The 16856-nt window shown below is 37.6% G+C and overlaps 3 protein-coding genes across 3 annotated transcripts; 2 read left to right on the top strand and 1 right to left on the bottom strand.

The window, feature by feature from the left end:
• Nucleotides 1-4329: 4329 nt before the first annotated feature.
• On the top strand, nt 4330-8700 carry LOC127258178 (sulfite oxidase). Its single transcript, XM_051284908.1, has 12 exons — nt 4330-4583; nt 4991-5106; nt 5205-5267; nt 5350-5386; nt 6292-6373; nt 6813-6931; nt 7019-7114; nt 7324-7434; nt 7512-7613; nt 7855-7902; nt 8064-8279; nt 8366-8700. The coding sequence occupies exons 1-12, from the start codon at nt 4509-4511 to the stop codon at nt 8480-8482; spliced, it is 1182 nt and encodes a 393-aa protein (XP_051140865.1). The 5' UTR covers nt 4330-4508; the 3' UTR covers nt 8483-8700.
• Nucleotides 8701-10582: 1882 nt separating this feature from the next.
• Nucleotides 10583-12242, top strand: LOC127258176 (cytochrome P450 94B3-like). Its single transcript, XM_051284906.1, has one exon. It carries the CDS (start codon nt 10616-10618, stop codon nt 12137-12139), a length of 1524 nt encoding a protein of 507 aa, XP_051140863.1. The 5' UTR covers nt 10583-10615; the 3' UTR covers nt 12140-12242.
• Nucleotides 12243-12276: 34 nt separating this feature from the next.
• Nucleotides 12277-16852, bottom strand: LOC127258174 (ATPase family AAA domain-containing protein FIGL1). The gene is made up of 13 exons (XM_051284904.1): nt 16505-16852; nt 16044-16182; nt 15565-15927; nt 14861-15093; nt 14519-14646; nt 14200-14318; nt 14026-14118; nt 13605-13706; nt 13206-13308; nt 13045-13128; nt 12865-12960; nt 12663-12790; nt 12277-12560 (listed from the first exon to the last, which is right to left on the bottom strand). The coding sequence occupies exons 1-13, from the start codon at nt 16810-16812 to the stop codon at nt 12459-12461; spliced, it is 1998 nt and encodes a 665-aa protein (XP_051140861.1). The 5' UTR covers nt 16813-16852; the 3' UTR covers nt 12277-12458.
• Nucleotides 16853-16856: the final 4 nt, after the last annotated feature.

Genomic DNA, 16856 nt, shown 5'->3' with positions numbered 1-16856 from the left:
CCTTTGATTCTCCTTCCGGGTCGATTTATTTTCCAACTTGGTTTTCGATGGCTTCTTTGATCCGAAGAGGTTTGGTCTTCAGTTTGACTTTGCCGGCTTTTGGAGGGTTTTGGTCTCCGTGCGGGCGATTTGATCGTCAGCTTTGGATTTGATGTCTTTTTTTTAGACGATCCGAGGCTTTGATATTTGATTTGGGTTTGCCGCTTTTGGAGGACTTTGGTCTCCGTGTTGGCGATTTGATCATCGCCTTTGGATTTGTTGTCTTCTTTGGACGATCCGCGACTTTGACATTTGTTTTGGCTTTGCCGCTTTTGGAGGATTTTGGTCTCCGTATTGGCGATTTGATCATCGTCCTTGGATTTGTTGTCTTCTGTAGACGATCCGCGACTTTGACCTTTGCTTTGGCTTTGCCGCTTTTGGAGGACTTTGGTCTCCGCGTGGGCGATTCGATCATCGGCTTTGGATTTGATGTCTTCTTTAGACGATCCGCAACTTTGGTCTTTGGTTTGCCTTTTCCGCCTTTTGGAGGAGCTTCGGTCTCCGCGTGGACGATTCGATCGTCGGCTTTGGATTTGATGTCTTCTTTGGATGATCCACAACTTTGATCTTTGAGGAGGTGGATTTGGTGCTCCATAACGCTTTAGGCGGCGTGTCCCTTTGACTTTTGGATCGAAGAGGGCCGAATTGTTGCTTTGGTGAAGAACGTGATGAACACCTCGAAGCTTTGGGATGAACTTTGGATGTTCTTCCTTGACTTTGATGGACTCTTCAATGGCTTTTGGAACTTTGATCCTTGAAGAGGTGGATTTGGTGCTCCATAGCACTTTTGGCGGCATGTCCCTTTGACTTTTGGATTGAAGAGGGCCTAGTTAATGCTTTGTTGAAGAACGCAATGAACATCTTGTAGCTTTAAGAAGAACTTTGGAGACCTTCCATTGGCTTTGATGAATTCCTCAATGGCTTTGAGAGCTTTGATCCTTTCTCCGGCTTGAGCATACGACGAAGAACGTTAACTTCATCGATTTGTTAACCAATTTTAGATCATTTTTCCAAATTAGTGACTTTCGACGAAGAACGCTTCGAAGGACATGAAGAATATGAAGAACAATACAGAGAGAATCTAGAGACTTTACCCTTTGCTTGAATCCTCGATGCAACTTTGGTGTCTCAAATGAACTGACCATGGCTCCTATTTATAGGGGATGGGTGGTTTCGGCTTCCTTTTTCAATGGTGACACGTGGTGCATTTTGATTGGCCAATAGGAAGATTTTATAATATTTCCTTTTCCATCGGATGCTCTTTTTCATTCTTGACGAATTTGATTGTGCACCTTCCTTTCTCATCAAGATCTTTATATCATTGTCCTTTTTCGGAATATATTAATTTATATACTTCCTTTATTGACAAGATTAATTTATTTTGCTGCCAAATTTATTATGACTCTATTTATGCACATAATATTTGTACGATATCTTCCATTTTAAGCAGATTTTTGCATTAATGGTTGATATTTATTATACAAAATTTAATATATGTGCATAATTGAATACCATATATTTATTTTATTGAAATTTTATTTTATTTCCAAAATATATGATATTTAATTGATTTTATACATATATTTTTAGTGTCTACACTTATAATTGTATATAAAAATATATGATGTGCTAAAATCAATTGTTCATGTGTTGTTAATTCTTTTACTGAATTGGTATTATATTAATATAAATTATGTTTTCTCTGTAATAGTATCACGGGTTGTCTGTTAACACACGATATGATATCAATACGGTGTTGAATTTTAAAATTTAACATTGTAACCGCTATTATCTTGTTTTTTTGGTTCGTAAATAATTTTTATAATATTGCATGATGAATCCCATGTTATCCCGTCTACCTGTTTTCTTAATGGGAGATGTTTAAAGTAAGCCCTACCCATTCATTCATATCAATTTAGACCGCATGGAAATCATATATTCTCTTATGGGATCTAAAATAAATTACTCTTGCAAAAACTTGTCAAGTGATAAGTATGTTAAAATATAAATTCAAATATTTGATAGGACTTGTTGAGACGGAAGCACACATGGCGAATTATTATTTAAATGATTAAATGAATATATATATATATTTAGCGACGGATGACATAGAATTTTGTCCGATTTTTTTTTCTTTTTTATTTTTCTTTGATGTGGGTCCCACCACAATACCCCTATTCTTTTCCCTGCCGTTTCACGCCATCGCCTCTTTCCCACCCTCTTCGTCCTTCATTCTTCTTTCTAAATCCTAAACTACCTACGCGCCATCCCTTCGCCCCGTGCATCTCCGAGACGCGAAGTCCCTCAATTGAAGGTCCGCCCAATTATGCCGGTGAGTTCGTCATCTCTCATTTCATTTTCGATTAACACTTGTCCAAAGTAACTTTATGCAATACTGACCACCGTTGTCACGCCGCCTCACCGCCAGTACCATTTGCCGGAACTGGAGTGCAGCACTGTAGCTGTGGCGGAGAGGACAATGAAACGACAGAGGACGAAAGCTCATAAGAAGAGAAAAATGAAGGAGAAGAACAAATGAGAAGGGGAAAGGAGAGAAGAGAGAGGAAGGATAAGAAAGAAAGAAGAACTGGGTGTGAAGATAAAAAGGGAGGGACAACTTTGGTAGATTTGTTTGAATTGACTTTTGGTAGAAAAGTTTTGACTTCTACTTTTAGAAAAAGTATTTTTTTTATATGTTTGCAATATGGTTTATGTCAAAAACAAAAACAGTTTTTGAATATAAATTTTTTTTTCTCATAAGCACATTGAGAATATCTTTTGAAATAAGCAGAGCATTTTTTAATTAAAATTACTATTTTATATTTAATAATAATAATAAATACTCCATCTGTTTCAAACAAGATACAACATTTATTTTTTGTACGGGTTTTTAGGTGGGTGGTATTAACTAGGATAATTTATAAATTTGGCGATGTGATGGAGAGAGAAATATATATTTTATTTTTTTATTTGGATGATGTGAGGGGATAAAGTGTGGGGTAGAGATTAAGTATAATTAATTATTTCCTATTTTGGAAATATTTGGGACATACCAAAAAGAAAATGTTGCAGAATTTTGGGACGGAGGGAGTATAATATTATAATATAATATAATATAAAAACAATTCATTTGTATATTATATTTTAATCAAAATTAAAAATGTAATTATATTAATATTTTTAATTTATATATTATATTTCAATTAAAATTTAAAATTATAATTGAGATACAAAATAAATAAGAGTACATAAAATTTTTAATTATACTAAATTATTAAATCTAATCTATAAAATTTTAAAATAGATTGTAAAATACAAATAATTTAATTAGATTGTAATTTTATTTTAATTTTAATATTATATTTAAATGAAAATTTTGAAATATAATTAATAAAATTTAAAAATAAATTTTAAAAGTTTTATGGAGAAATACAATGAGATTAACATCATGTCAATTTTAGCACTTTGAACTTTATTACATTCAAACAATTTTTTTTTATGAAAAATTGTTATAACAATGATCTATCGAAAAATCGAACCGCTTTCACTTGTGATTTCTATTTATTTTTAAAGTTCATCGAAACGGCCCTTAAGGGTTTTTGTGTTTTTTTTTTCTTAAAAAGTAAATAAAATTAAACTAAATTAATAGTAGTACATATTATAAAAGTTAGAGGAGAAAAAGGTGTATTGTTTTGGAGGTTTGTATGTGTTTTTCAATTAAAATTAATTTATATTATTATTTGTTAATAGAATAATAATGATATAATATAAATATTTAATAATTATTTTTAAATTTATTTACATTTTTCCATTTAATATATTTATTTAAGTTGTAAAATATGATATATTTTTGTTTAGATGTTTATTTATTCAATTCAGTTTAAATATACTAATAATCTATTGAATGTATATAATTGCAATACTATTTTTTACTATTTTTTTTTTTTTTGATAGCTTATTATTATCATTTTGTTAAATTTTGTCAATGAGTTTGTTAATTAACATACTGAGATTACATATTCTAATTAAGTAAGACAACAATAACAATAATATATTTGAGGTAATTTTAATTTTAGTTGCAGTTATTAATTTTACACATTATTATTTGGTTTTTTAAAAGATAAAACAAAATAAAAAAAGAGCCACGTGGCATACCCGATTGACCGGGAGCGATGGCACTCTTGTTGGCACGGAGATCCCCACCGTTAAGAATGTTTGGCGTTCCATTCCATGTGGGCGGAGATAATATGTCATACGTATTTACAATGCCAATAAACTGCTGAAACTGATACCCCTTTCATTTTTTATTTATTATATATGGAAGCGCTGCGCCGGCCTTCACACCCTCGCGTCGCGTGTGCATATCTCCGCCTTTCCATTAATTCAGCCGTGGAAGCTTCTGGAACTCCATCGCTCTAACTAGCTATCCTCGCGAGGATTTACGGAGAAACATCTTGCTCGGTTCCGAAATGCCAGGGCTGAGAGCGCCTTCTGATTACAAAGAAGAACCTTCGCGCCATCCTGCTCTAGTCATTAATTCCAAGGTTCCTAGTTATGATCTTCTCTCGTTGCTTTCCGTAATCGAATTTAATTTGTCTGTATCCGAGGCGCACAATAAATCCAGGTTTTATCTGAGGAGATAGCGTTCGTGTGGATTGATTATTGATTTCTAAAATCTTGCGGACATTTCGTTTTACGCGGTTACACGGTGAATCAGGCTTTTTCTGCAGTTTGATTTCACGTTTCTGCTTAGAAGAAAGCAATCGTCGAATGATTGTTGGCAGAATACAGTGCATTTTCCGAAGTTCGTGATAGCACGAGAACTTATGTTTTAAGATTCTTTATTAATCTATTCTAACTGATCGAAAATCTCGAGTATTGATATGTAGCTTACTCTATACCGTTTTTTAATTACTTCAAAAAGTATTCTCAGATCTCTACTTTGGTTTAGGAACCTTTCAATGCTGAGCCACGTCGTGCGGATTTGGTGTCATCTTATGTAACGCCTGTGGAGTTCTTCTATAAGAGAAACCATGGACCAATTCCAATTGTTCAAGACTTGCACAAGTCTCCTTTTACTTTAAGCTAATTACATGTTATCCATACTTCCAATTAATGTTTTTAACATAAGCTCATGGAGTGTATTTGTTGAATCGGTTAACCAGATATAGCGTTCTCTTCACTGGCCTTAAAGGAAGTTCCAAAGAGCTTTTCATGAAAGACATATGGTGAACGACTCTGACTCTTACCTTATGATTCAACTTTTCTATCTCATGCAATATGCCTTACATTTTATACTATGACTAACAGGAAGCTTCCAAAGTATACTGTGGCTGCCACTTTACAGGTACATATGCTTTCAATATAGGGTAGGCTTGTTTAGTGATAGAGGAATGAAGTCAGTTGACTAAAAGGAGAGGAATACAAATGTGACAGTTCCCTCCTCACCATGGAAAAGCAATCTGGACATGATGTTGAAGTTGTTGTGCTGAATTAAGAATAAGACTATTAATACACTTCATTAGATCAACCATACCAAGTTGATGTCTTTGCTCTAGCATCTGATTGTATTTTAATACTTCTGCTTACATCGATCTTGATTGCATCTTTTAAAGCCATGTGCCCAGTCTAGTAGCCCTTCTTTTTTGGCCCTGAAAATTCTCTATTGACCTCAAATCTTAAAGGTTCCAGCATTTAATGTAGAAGAAATATTGAAAAAAAAAAGAAAACACTTCTGCTAGCTCTTGAGTTTCCTAGTTTGATGCTTTAACCTATTATGAACAATATTGGGGGTTAGGACATAAGGCAAAATGCAAGGTCTATTTAAAAGGCCCTGCATCATGGATACCTGAAATTGCAGTGTTAACACATGCAAAAGTGAAACTCTATTTGCTAATATGAGCTGTACAATTGTACTAATTTTGTATCCATGTATGTGCAATACATATTATACCAGCCTTTGTTTGGTTTGTCAAGCTGAATAGGTGGAAGAGGTGAACTGTGGTGAAAACCAGATGATTTAACTTTCAATTTTCTTTTGGTTAGTACAATTTTGTCAACAAGGGTTCATTTTAGTTGCTCATTCATGAATGACTCCCTCAACACTATCCACTTAATTTGTTTGGTATACTGAGGAAATGAACAAAATTTCTGTTTGTTCCTACCTGCATCCTGTTTCTATTACTCCTTTGCTTCCATTTCCTTTCTCCTTTGCTTTTCAGATGATAATTTGTTCCAGTCATGTTCTTTCAGTGTGCTGGTAATCGGAGGACTGCCATGAGCAAAACTCGAAAGGTGAAAGGAGTTGGGTGGGATGTTGCTGCAATAGGAAATGGTAGAGGAGTTGTTTTGTTTTTCCAGTTCATCATTGTGGCATGCCCTGCTATGAAAAGTTTGATGAAATTTTTTGCTTATGTTTCAATTAAGCATGCCTCAGAAAATTTATTCAGAAATCTCTTTTGATTAATTTTCTTGGATAATACCTCAAGAGCATATAATATTTTGTGATCTTGGGAATTATATATATATATATATATGAATCTCTGATTATATAGTCTTGGCTGAAGTTAAGTTTTCATTTGTTGAAATCAGGGCAAGGCATTCACTTTCAAACTATGTTCAATTTTTCCAATCCAACTGTTTCCTATAGCCCTGTTCTAAAACAAGGAGACAAATTCCATTTCAAGTTTTTATTGGATGAATTTCCGCATCTTCCCCTGTTTAGGACTTGCATATTATTTGATTTCATATCTTCTTCTTGTATGTTGCTGCAGCTGTATGGGGTGGAGCAAAACTAGCTGATGTTCTTGAACTTGTTGGGATTCCTAAGTGCTCTCATGTAACATCAAATGGAGGAAAACATGTAGAATTTGTGAGCATTGACAAGTGCAAGGTAATTACTTGTGCCATTTTGCCCTCATAACGTTGGTTTCCTGGATGCGTTAAATGGAAATATTATCTTACACCAGCCTTTTCACAGGAAGAGAATGGTGGTCCATATAAAGCGTCTATTCCATTGAGTCAAGCAACAAACCCTGAAGCTGATGTTTTACTTGCCTATGAGATGAATGGAGAGGTAGTCTATAACACGTTCCCCATTCATTCTGACTCTTTCCAATCATAAAAAATTGCTCATTAGAGATCTTTCTACTAAGTTATGGCTGACTGTGAAGGTCAACCTGTTTTTCTTATCTTTTAACTCAAATTAGACTTTTTGTCATGTTTGTAATTCCCACTCTCCTACACCACAAAGTCCCTTATTTCAATCTTGTTTTCTATTTGAAGACTCTTAACAGGGATCATGGATACCCTTTACGTGTGATTGTCCCCGGTGTTATTGGTGCCCGATCTGTCAAATGGCTTGATTCCATCAACATTATAGCAGAAGAATGCCAGGTACAAAAATTGTGTTTCTGTTCACCAAATAGTTGTTCCATAGCTTGCTTTATGGATCTTGCATTGGTGTTTTGCAGGGATTTTTTATGCAAAGGGATTATAAAATGTTTCCTCCTTCTGTCGATTGGGATAATATTGATTGGTCGACTAGGCGACCTCAAATGGATTTCCCTGTTCAGGTATATTGCTACAATTGGTATTTGTTGGTTCTTGTACTTGGTAGGAAATATGCCCGAATTTTGTATTGTAGCCGTATTAAAATTCTTTTGCTGCTAGAATAATCTTGGAAAAAATTGTCCATCCGATTTTGGTTGGAACTAGAGGATTCACTTCCAGATTATTGAGCTTTAAATTACGATATATGTTTTTTTTTTTTTTGTCATGGCTTGCAATGATTCTTACTATCTGTGGTGCTTGCAGTGTGCAATATGTTCTCTAGATGACAAAAGTGTGGCTAAGCCTGGAAAGGTCAGTTAGTGCTTCTCGTGCCCATTGCTTCTGCAGCTTGTCCACTTAAGATTTCTACATATTATTTGTCATGAGCTCGACACACAATACAATGTTTTCAAAGTCATTCAGTATGCTAAATGCTTCTCCACGTGGATTGAATGTTTGTTGATTGTTATCAGATAACTATAAAGGGTTATGCAGTATCAGGAGGTGGGCGAGGCATAGAGAGAGTGGACGTGTCTATTGATGGTGGCAAAACCTGGGTTGAAGCCATCAAGTCTCAGAAAGCTGGCAATCCATACATACCTGATGGTGAGAATAGTGATAAATGGTCATGGGTGCTATTTGAAGCTGAAGGCGACATCCATGGCAGCACCGAGATAGTTGCCAAAGCAGTATGTTACATGTTTATTACTTTGGTCATAAATCATAATCTGGTTTAGAGATAGATCGTATTTAACGTGATGCCAAATAATCCCAGGTTGATACAGCAGCAAATGTCCAGCCTGAAAATGTAGAGGTCATTTGGAACTTGAGAGGCATCTTAAACACATCATGGCATCGAGTTCAAGTTCGGATGGGTCACTCTAATCTGTAGGAACACTAACAGAGGTGAGATGCAGATGCAGATGCTCCATCAAGGTTTAAGCTGCTGCATGCTTCTCAGTTTCCATATACGTTCTGAAACAAAAAACACACCTGGGTTATTCCGGGATTCGAAGAATGTATCTTTACCTTTAATTTGTGTGCCTTTATTGTACTAAGCGGCGTTTCATTGGTTGGTATCAGAATGGATTTTGCCATTTTATTATTGAATTCCATGTTACGGTAATGGATCTCTAGCACTACTAGGTCAAATTCGAGTTAAACTCAACTCAACTCGGATTTGCCCATCTAGTTAGGTAGTTAGAACCAGGCAATATTTGAGGCCATAAATAAAGAGGGAGGTTTAAGACAGAAAATAATCGCACGTGTAGGGTATGTATGCATGTATGTATGTATGAGCAACTACTACCATCATATCATGCCTAAGAGCAACAACAACAATACTGTCTTTAAAACGCCTCGGAAGATCACATGTCACACGCGCATCCAAGACAAGATAGAATTTTAAAATAAAATAAAGTCACACAGCAGCACATTATCGCCATCCACAATTCTTCTTCCTCTATCAGAGGCCTAGCACCGGTGCCGATGCATCAACCAGACCGATTGAATCTCAGTAAAAGAAACTGTTAATTTTTACTCACTTTTTTTCTTCTTTCCCTCTCTGTCTCTCCGGTAGATTCATATACCCTTTGAGTTTTTCTAGTATAAAAGAACATGAGTTTTTTTAGTGTAAAAGAACATGACGATGACGGGATAGCCGGAGACGAAGACGATTGTTGTCCCAACGTTGATCCAAGAGTGACGATTGCGGCAACGATACCGACAGTTGGCCTCCACGGCATAGAAGACACAAACTCGTCCTTCCAGAGGAGATTTTGGGGGAGAAAGGAAAGAGTGAAAAAGGTAGTTTGATATAGCTTCTACTGCACCACCAGGCCGGATCGAAAAAACCAATTCAAAATAGCCTTGGTTTAATGCTCAATAAGGCCATCGAAAACGGCCTTATTACGTTTGCTCTAAGAACATATACACTAGTTGTATATAAAAAAAAAGATTATAACGGCTTAGATGGACCTGATGTGTCACTGACGAATCTCGACTCCAAGCCTTTGTAAAAAAAATTACACAATGACAAAATGTTATAAAATGTACTTATTTAAAAAAAAATAAATTGGCTGAGACCATACTGCATCAAGATTTTGTCCTCTACATTAAACCACTGCATCGTTATTTTGCATTGGACTTGATGAAAAAGCCTCGATAAATAAGCTGGAATTGTTGCTTCTAGGAGGCGTGAGTGGGTTACCGTGCAAGGTTTAATGATTATCCGTTGAAACGGAATATAAAGTAGTACAGTCCTAATGCTACTATCTCATTGCTGGGTTTAGGAAATAAATGCTAAACAAATCCATTATTAAAGCCAGATATGCCTATTAATTCTACTATCTCATTGTGGGCACGGTTGTTACAAAAATAATACTATAAAAATGCATTGATTTTGACCAGGGGTGCAGTGCAGACCTCTCCAGTCAACACACACCATAACTCAATATTGATCACATATGAAAATATACTAAGTATATAATTGTGTTTTAAATAAGATAGATTCTAAAGATGAAGAAGTTAGCAGTCGCATAACAGAATAGGAGCTCGGTCCTACAGTACATAAAAATCATAATTAAGAGGAAGAGGCAACGTTAATTAAGGCGGCGCTAGCATAAAATACAACAATGGCGTGCTATGCCTATGCTATCAACATAGATATGTTTTTATAATACTATAATATGGATTATGATGGCATTCGGTTTCACACTGCTTTAGTTAATCACTTAACTTTGCTTTGCTGCCTGACTATATTTATTTCTTAAATGAAGACCAACACCCTGGGTTGGGTCTACTTCCAATCGCAACCCACCATAATCTTGTGTCTCCCTACCCTACCCTACCAACCTTATTTTATGTGACTAATTGCAATTTATAACAATCATGCATATTTTTAGCTGATTAATTTAAAAACGCCTTCCGTGACTGACTACTACAAATTGCAATCATCTTGCCTAATAAAGTATATTTGTGCCTGTCTTCTAATCCAACTTAATTTATTCAACTCAAGATAAAGGATATGGTAACGTCGTTACCTGTAACTTTCTCATCTCCATTTTGGCTTCTGTTGATGATGTCCTTGCTCCTCCTAATGCTAATGCTGCGTGCATTTCTGCAGTGGAAGTTCAGGCGACACTCGAATCCTGCTACATATCCACTAATTGGCTGTCTGCTTTCCTTCTACAGAAATCGTCACCATCTATTGCACTGGTACACCGACATGCTATCCTTGTCGCCCTCACAGACTATCATTATTTCTCGATTCGGTGCACGGCGGACCATCGTAACTGCAAATCCACAAAACGTGGAGTACGTGCTCAAATCGAACTTCTCCAACTTCCCCAAAGGAAAGCCGTTCACAGAAATACTCAGAGATTTTCTCGGCAACGGAATATTCAATGTCGACGGTGATCTGTGGTACGACCAGCGCAAATTAGCCATCCACCAATTCAACGCTAGGTCGTCCCTGCGGAACTACGTAGAGAGAGTACTCAAGGAAGAGGTGGAGAAAAAGCTCTTACCAGTTCTGGAATCAGCTGCGGAGGACAAAGCAATGGTCGACTTGCAGGATTTGTTGCGAAGGCTTGCATTTGATATGGTGTGTAGATTTGCGCTAAGCTACGATCCTGGTTGCCTGGAACTGGAATACAAGTCACTAGGTACAAAGCATCCGATTGTGGACGCATTCGATGCGGCGTCCGATATCTGCGCGCGAAGAGGCGCGGCGCCGCTGTCGGCCATGTGGAAAGTGAAGAGATTTTTCAACCTCGGCTCGGAGAAGAGACTTGGAGAAGCTATGAACAGAATCCATCAGTTCGTAAACCAAGTAATCCAACTGAGGAAGGGGTCCATAGAGCTAACCGACGAATCCCACAGTCACAGAGAACGTGACCTTCTATCAAAAATGGTGCTGGGCGGGAGAGGAGAGGCGGTTATGAGGGACATAATTATAAGCATAATTATGGCGGGAAGGGATACGACGTCGTCCGCAATGACATGGCTCTTCCATTTGCTCGCGCACCATCCGGAGGCCGAAAACAAAGTGATGAGGGAGTTACGGCGTATTTGGGGGGACGAAAATTCGGTAGAATTGGAAACTTTGAAAGGGATGACGTGGCTCAAGTCTTGTATCTGTGAGTCGATGAGACTCTTCCCGCCAATTGCATGGGACTCCAAACACGCCGTTGCTGACGACATGCTGCCGGACGGGACACCGGTCCGGGCGGGAGACCGGGTGACGTACTTTCCATACGGAATGGGAAGGATGGAGCGGTTGTGGGGGGAGGACCGGCTCCGGTTCAAACCGGAGAGATGGGCATCGGAAAGGGGCGTTGGGCCGTATAAGTTTCCGGTTTTTCAGGCCGGTCCGAGAGTTTGCCTTGGGAAAGAACTGGCTTTCATTCAAATGAAGTATGTGGTGGGGTCCATAATGCGGCGGTTCTGTATCAGACCGGCAAACCAGAACCACCAACCGGTGTTTGTACCACTTCTGACGGCTCACATGGCCGGAGGATTTAAGGTGTTTGTTAGCAGGAGAAATTAATGTCGGATGTACAGTGTTTTGTACATTAGTTGAAGCAAGTAGTGCGACAATTACAAATACTATTTCTTAAGTTATGTCAAGGCAAGGCAAGGCAAGACATGAATTAAGAAACACAATTACGTAGCAGATCTATGATCTATAAAGCATCCATCCAAATCTCATCATATTTCACTTGACGATGATGCCTATTCATAGATTACTAATGTAACGTAATGAATAATAATACCAAAGGGAAGCAAGTTATTGTAAGAAGCAAGCAAGCAAGCAGGGATCTAATTCAATTTACCTGAGTATTGACGAGTATGGGAATTGCATTGCATTACAATGATAAGCTCCCGAATTGCTCGTTCCACTTCTCGTAATTGCCGAGTTCATTCGGCGACACTGAAGGCCTCACCTCCTGTAATGCTTTCTCAAAGTCCTGCACCACAATACAATACAATACAATACAATACTAATAAGTAGTAGCAATAAACTCTGTTTATTATAATTTGGATCGAGTCCTGCACAACTTATTGGCTACCTCAAGGTTTACAGGCCTCATATCGTCTTTCTTCAGCCTGGTAATTTCAATACCCTGTTTTAGGGCCTCTCTGAGTGGGCCCATTGAAGCATCTTTCACCAGATTCTTCATGTCAGATCCCGAGTACCCTAAAAGCACAAGAAGGTCTCTCTGTTGGGTTTCAGGGGAACCACAAGGTGAGGTTTAGCAAAAACGATTTTACCCTCAGTTAATTTGCAGATAGCATCAGTGTCCTCATTTGAGAGACTGAACAATCCATCTTTCTCCAGAAGATTCTTTATGATCCAGGCTCTTGCTTCTGAACAATTAATACTAGAGATTTAAGCCCAGAGAAGATCAAATGACCCGACCCGACCCAACCAAGCGGATGCATAAAATGGACCTGAAGTTGGGAGTGGAATGTACAATCGCTTTGTCAGCCTCCTCCTTGCAGCCTCATCGAGTTCTTGAGGTCTATTAGTTGCACCTGTTATATTCATCACCACTGCTTAGTGAGTGAGTGAGTATATATAGAGAGATGCAGTTAACCATTGCAACAATTACCTATTAACAGAATTTGGTCATTCCCACCGTCAAAACCTTCCATTTCGATCAGAAATTGGGTCTTCAGTCGCCTACTGGATTCATGCTCACCTTCTGACTTGCGCTGTAAGAAATATTGGATTGCTTATAGTTTCTCACTATGGAATAGATGAAGAACATTTTACGTGAAGAATATAAGTAATTGACTACTCAATAGTGATCACATACTGCTGCCTACAGGATGAAGATATTGGTTAAACAGCATAAGCTTTATTAATCAAAACCTCGTGTGTGTATTGTATTATATTAGTAAAAATAATAAAAACAATGAATAAAGAAGAATGAAAATATAGGGTTTTGAGGGACAAGATCAACTGGTTAAAACAAAAACTCTCGCAGACAGACAGTTACCTATGATACCTGAGACAAAAGAGAGTCAATTTCATCCACGAAAATAACAGCAGGCTGACGGCAGCTAGCAACACCAAAAAGTGCTCTTACAAGCTTTTCACCTTCACCTATCTGCAATCATCAAATCCATGCAATTCTTATCCTGTTTGTTGCTATTAGTGTAGACTATGACTAGCAACTAGAAATGTATGATATTATAACCATAAAACTTTGTCGATTTTAAGACTGCTCCTTATTGTTTAACCTTAGACATAACTAGAAAAAGATTTTGGGAGTTGTGCATCTGTTACCTTATTCTATGGAAAGATTGACACAAAGGAAAAGTGTGTATTTGAAATTTGATTTAAGAACTAAATTGCATATCCGCTGTAAACTATAATTTTTGCATTGCATCTGAAAACTTACAGAGGTTCGTAAAACAAACACATACCCATTTGCTTGTCAATGAACTGGCTGATATGTAGAAAAAGGTAGCCTTAGCCTCTCCAGCTATAGCTTTTCCTATCATAGTTTTCCCAGTTCCCTACAGAATGGAAAAAAAAAAAAAAAATAATCAAACAAGCCCATGAAATGTAATCACTGTGAGTGTGCATTATAAACCTACTGGGGGGCCAAAAAGGAGAAGACCGCGGCCTGGAGAACGGCAACCTTTAAATATATCCGGGCGAATTAATGGCCATATTACCATCTCAGTCACACATTTTTTTGCATGCTCCAAACCAGCTATATATATCGCATGCAGCACATCCCACAGGGAGTAAGAAGAAAAAGGGTTAGAACAAGTAAATACATATTGTCTAAGAAATAGGAAATTCCAAGCACAGCCCTAATCCACAAGTACGACTAATGAAGCAATAGAAAAGGAATATTTGCATCTTCAAGAGACATTGAAATATCTTATAAAAAGTAATTCACCAGCATACCAATATCATCCCAACGAACATTGGGATCCCTGTCCATTATCTCATTGCTGACATGCTCAATAAGCCGTGGTTCCAAGTTTCTTAATTTTTCAGGAAGCTCTCCATCAGGGCCGCATAACAACTCCAAACTACACAAACACAACATGCAGAGATTTAAAAAATTGCATGCAGGACACTAAACAAAGTGTTTCTGTCTTGCCTTTCCACTTTGTGGTAGAAAAATAAGATAGCAAAGGTCTCACATGTCCTCCAAAAGTGGATATATTGAGCTTATAATGGTTTACAGTATCTGGTTCATTAGATGAGATTAAAAAGAGCAAATCTGGAGTCAGAAGAATATACCATCTTTTTGTTGAGTCATCGATCGCATCTTCACCCTTACCAGCAGTGCGTGAAGTCACATTTCCAGTGCTATTTCCATTTGATCTAATGGGTGGTATGAAATTACCTCTAACTCCACGCCGAGAAAAACCATAAGATCTATTCCCGTAACCCCTGGCCCCAGCATCACTTTGTGGTGAGACAGATGCACTTGGTGATCCAGACAGGCCTCGCTTCTGTCTGGCCTCCATTTCCTGGGCATGACGACCAAAAGATCCTAATTGTATTAACTTCCTATATAAAAGCTTTTAAGTATTACAACATGTTGAGAAACCAACTTTGGATAAATGTATAAGGCTTTATGCTGCAATTTTCTTGTGTGTGGGGGCATAAGTTCTCTTCTGATCTTCTTTATTTTCCCTTTATTAATATTAGATAAGAAAAGGATAGAAAAGGACGCAGGGCATCTTTTGAGCAGGTTGCTGACATCTAATCTTATGAAACCAATAAGATAGCATGATCTTCTAACAAAAAATTCTATAAAAAGCACTGAATCCTTTAAAATGCACTTTATGATTGGTTCTTAAAAGATTGAGGAAAACTAACAAACACCAGCTCAAAACATTAAGTAAAAGGCAAAGCAGAAATCACTGCCTTAAGTATTAGCAAATACCACATAAGAAACAAAAGAATCATCAAAATCTTCATAGAAAGAAAGTACTTACCAGTTTTGCTCTAGCAGTAACAAATCCATTATTAGAAGTATCAGGCTCTGCTCCTTCACTTCCTGGTGGGGATTTAATGGTTCCATTTCTAGGGCTAATAATGTCCCTATGTAACCGTTTTGTTTTGTATGGAATATCATGCACCCCTTCCTCCTCTGTTTTACTAATGGTAGAAATACAATGATTAGGTGGAGACATGTAACTTGAATATTTCTTTTCAATAACAGTGACTTCATCTGTGTCATTGTCTCTGATTAGAGTCGAAGTATTTTCTCTCAAACCATTTCCATACAAGGATGTCAATTTTGCTTGAATGAGATTCTTTGGTGTCTTCACACTGTCGTGCTTGTCGGGTTCTTTTTTCTAACAAAATGATAAGTAAAGATACGTACCCCAACTCATAACAGTGCAAAAGTGTACACGAGCTAATTGTTATTAAAGAATAAGGAACGAAGATATGCAATGAATTGAAGTCGTACCAACTGGCGTGTACTTCTTTCCTGAGGCTGCTGAAGAACTGTGTGAAAATACTTGGATTGCTTAATCTTCTGTATATCAATACCATCACTCGTTCTGAATATGCAGCTAGGTTCCTTGCCAGCTTGGGCGAATGCTTGCCTAAAGTATCAGAAAGCAAAAAAAACGCATAAAAAGGATGGTCAATAGCCAAATCACATTGTCATTATTGCCAAAACATATGCTCAAAGTATCTACGGTAAGTAACATCTGATCTATATATATATATATATATATTTTTTTTTTTTAAAAAAAAGGCAACATCCGATATACGTATGGCGGTATGGGAGATAGAACCAAAGTTTATTTGAGCTTAGTTAAGCTCTAGCACAAGCAAAACAGAATCCACATTAAATATTTATAAGCTCAAAGAACTGCTATCAGATCTTTATATAAATTCACGTTACAGGAGCGGAGGTCACACCTATCAGAATCAGGAATCAACGCACGACGAGCCAAACCGAGCTTGGTCACCGCCTCACGGTGAATCGGTTGAATGTAGGTTTCATCAACTGGCGATTCAGAACGAGAATCAAGGAAACCAATGAGGCGGAGGAACAGCACTTGCGCCGCCCCGAAATCACCCTTCTCTAGCGCCGCATCTCCACCAAATAGCAGCGACTGGAGCCGCTTGAGATTTTGATCAACTTCTTTCCTCCAAGAGACCTCTGAACCGGCATCGACTTCCAGTTTCGACATCCCGTCGTCGCTACTCTCACCATTTCCCGCCATAGGTTGCCGGTAATGCAAAATGCACCGGTCAAATTACAGGCAAG

This window comes from Andrographis paniculata, unplaced genomic scaffold (assembly GCF_009805555.1).
Source record: "Andrographis paniculata isolate CXL003 unplaced genomic scaffold, ASM980555v1 Contig59END, whole genome shotgun sequence".
In the NCBI taxonomy this organism is placed as follows: domain Eukaryota; kingdom Viridiplantae; phylum Streptophyta; class Magnoliopsida; order Lamiales; family Acanthaceae; genus Andrographis; species Andrographis paniculata.
This window is presented reverse-complemented; position numbering and strand designations above follow the sequence as displayed.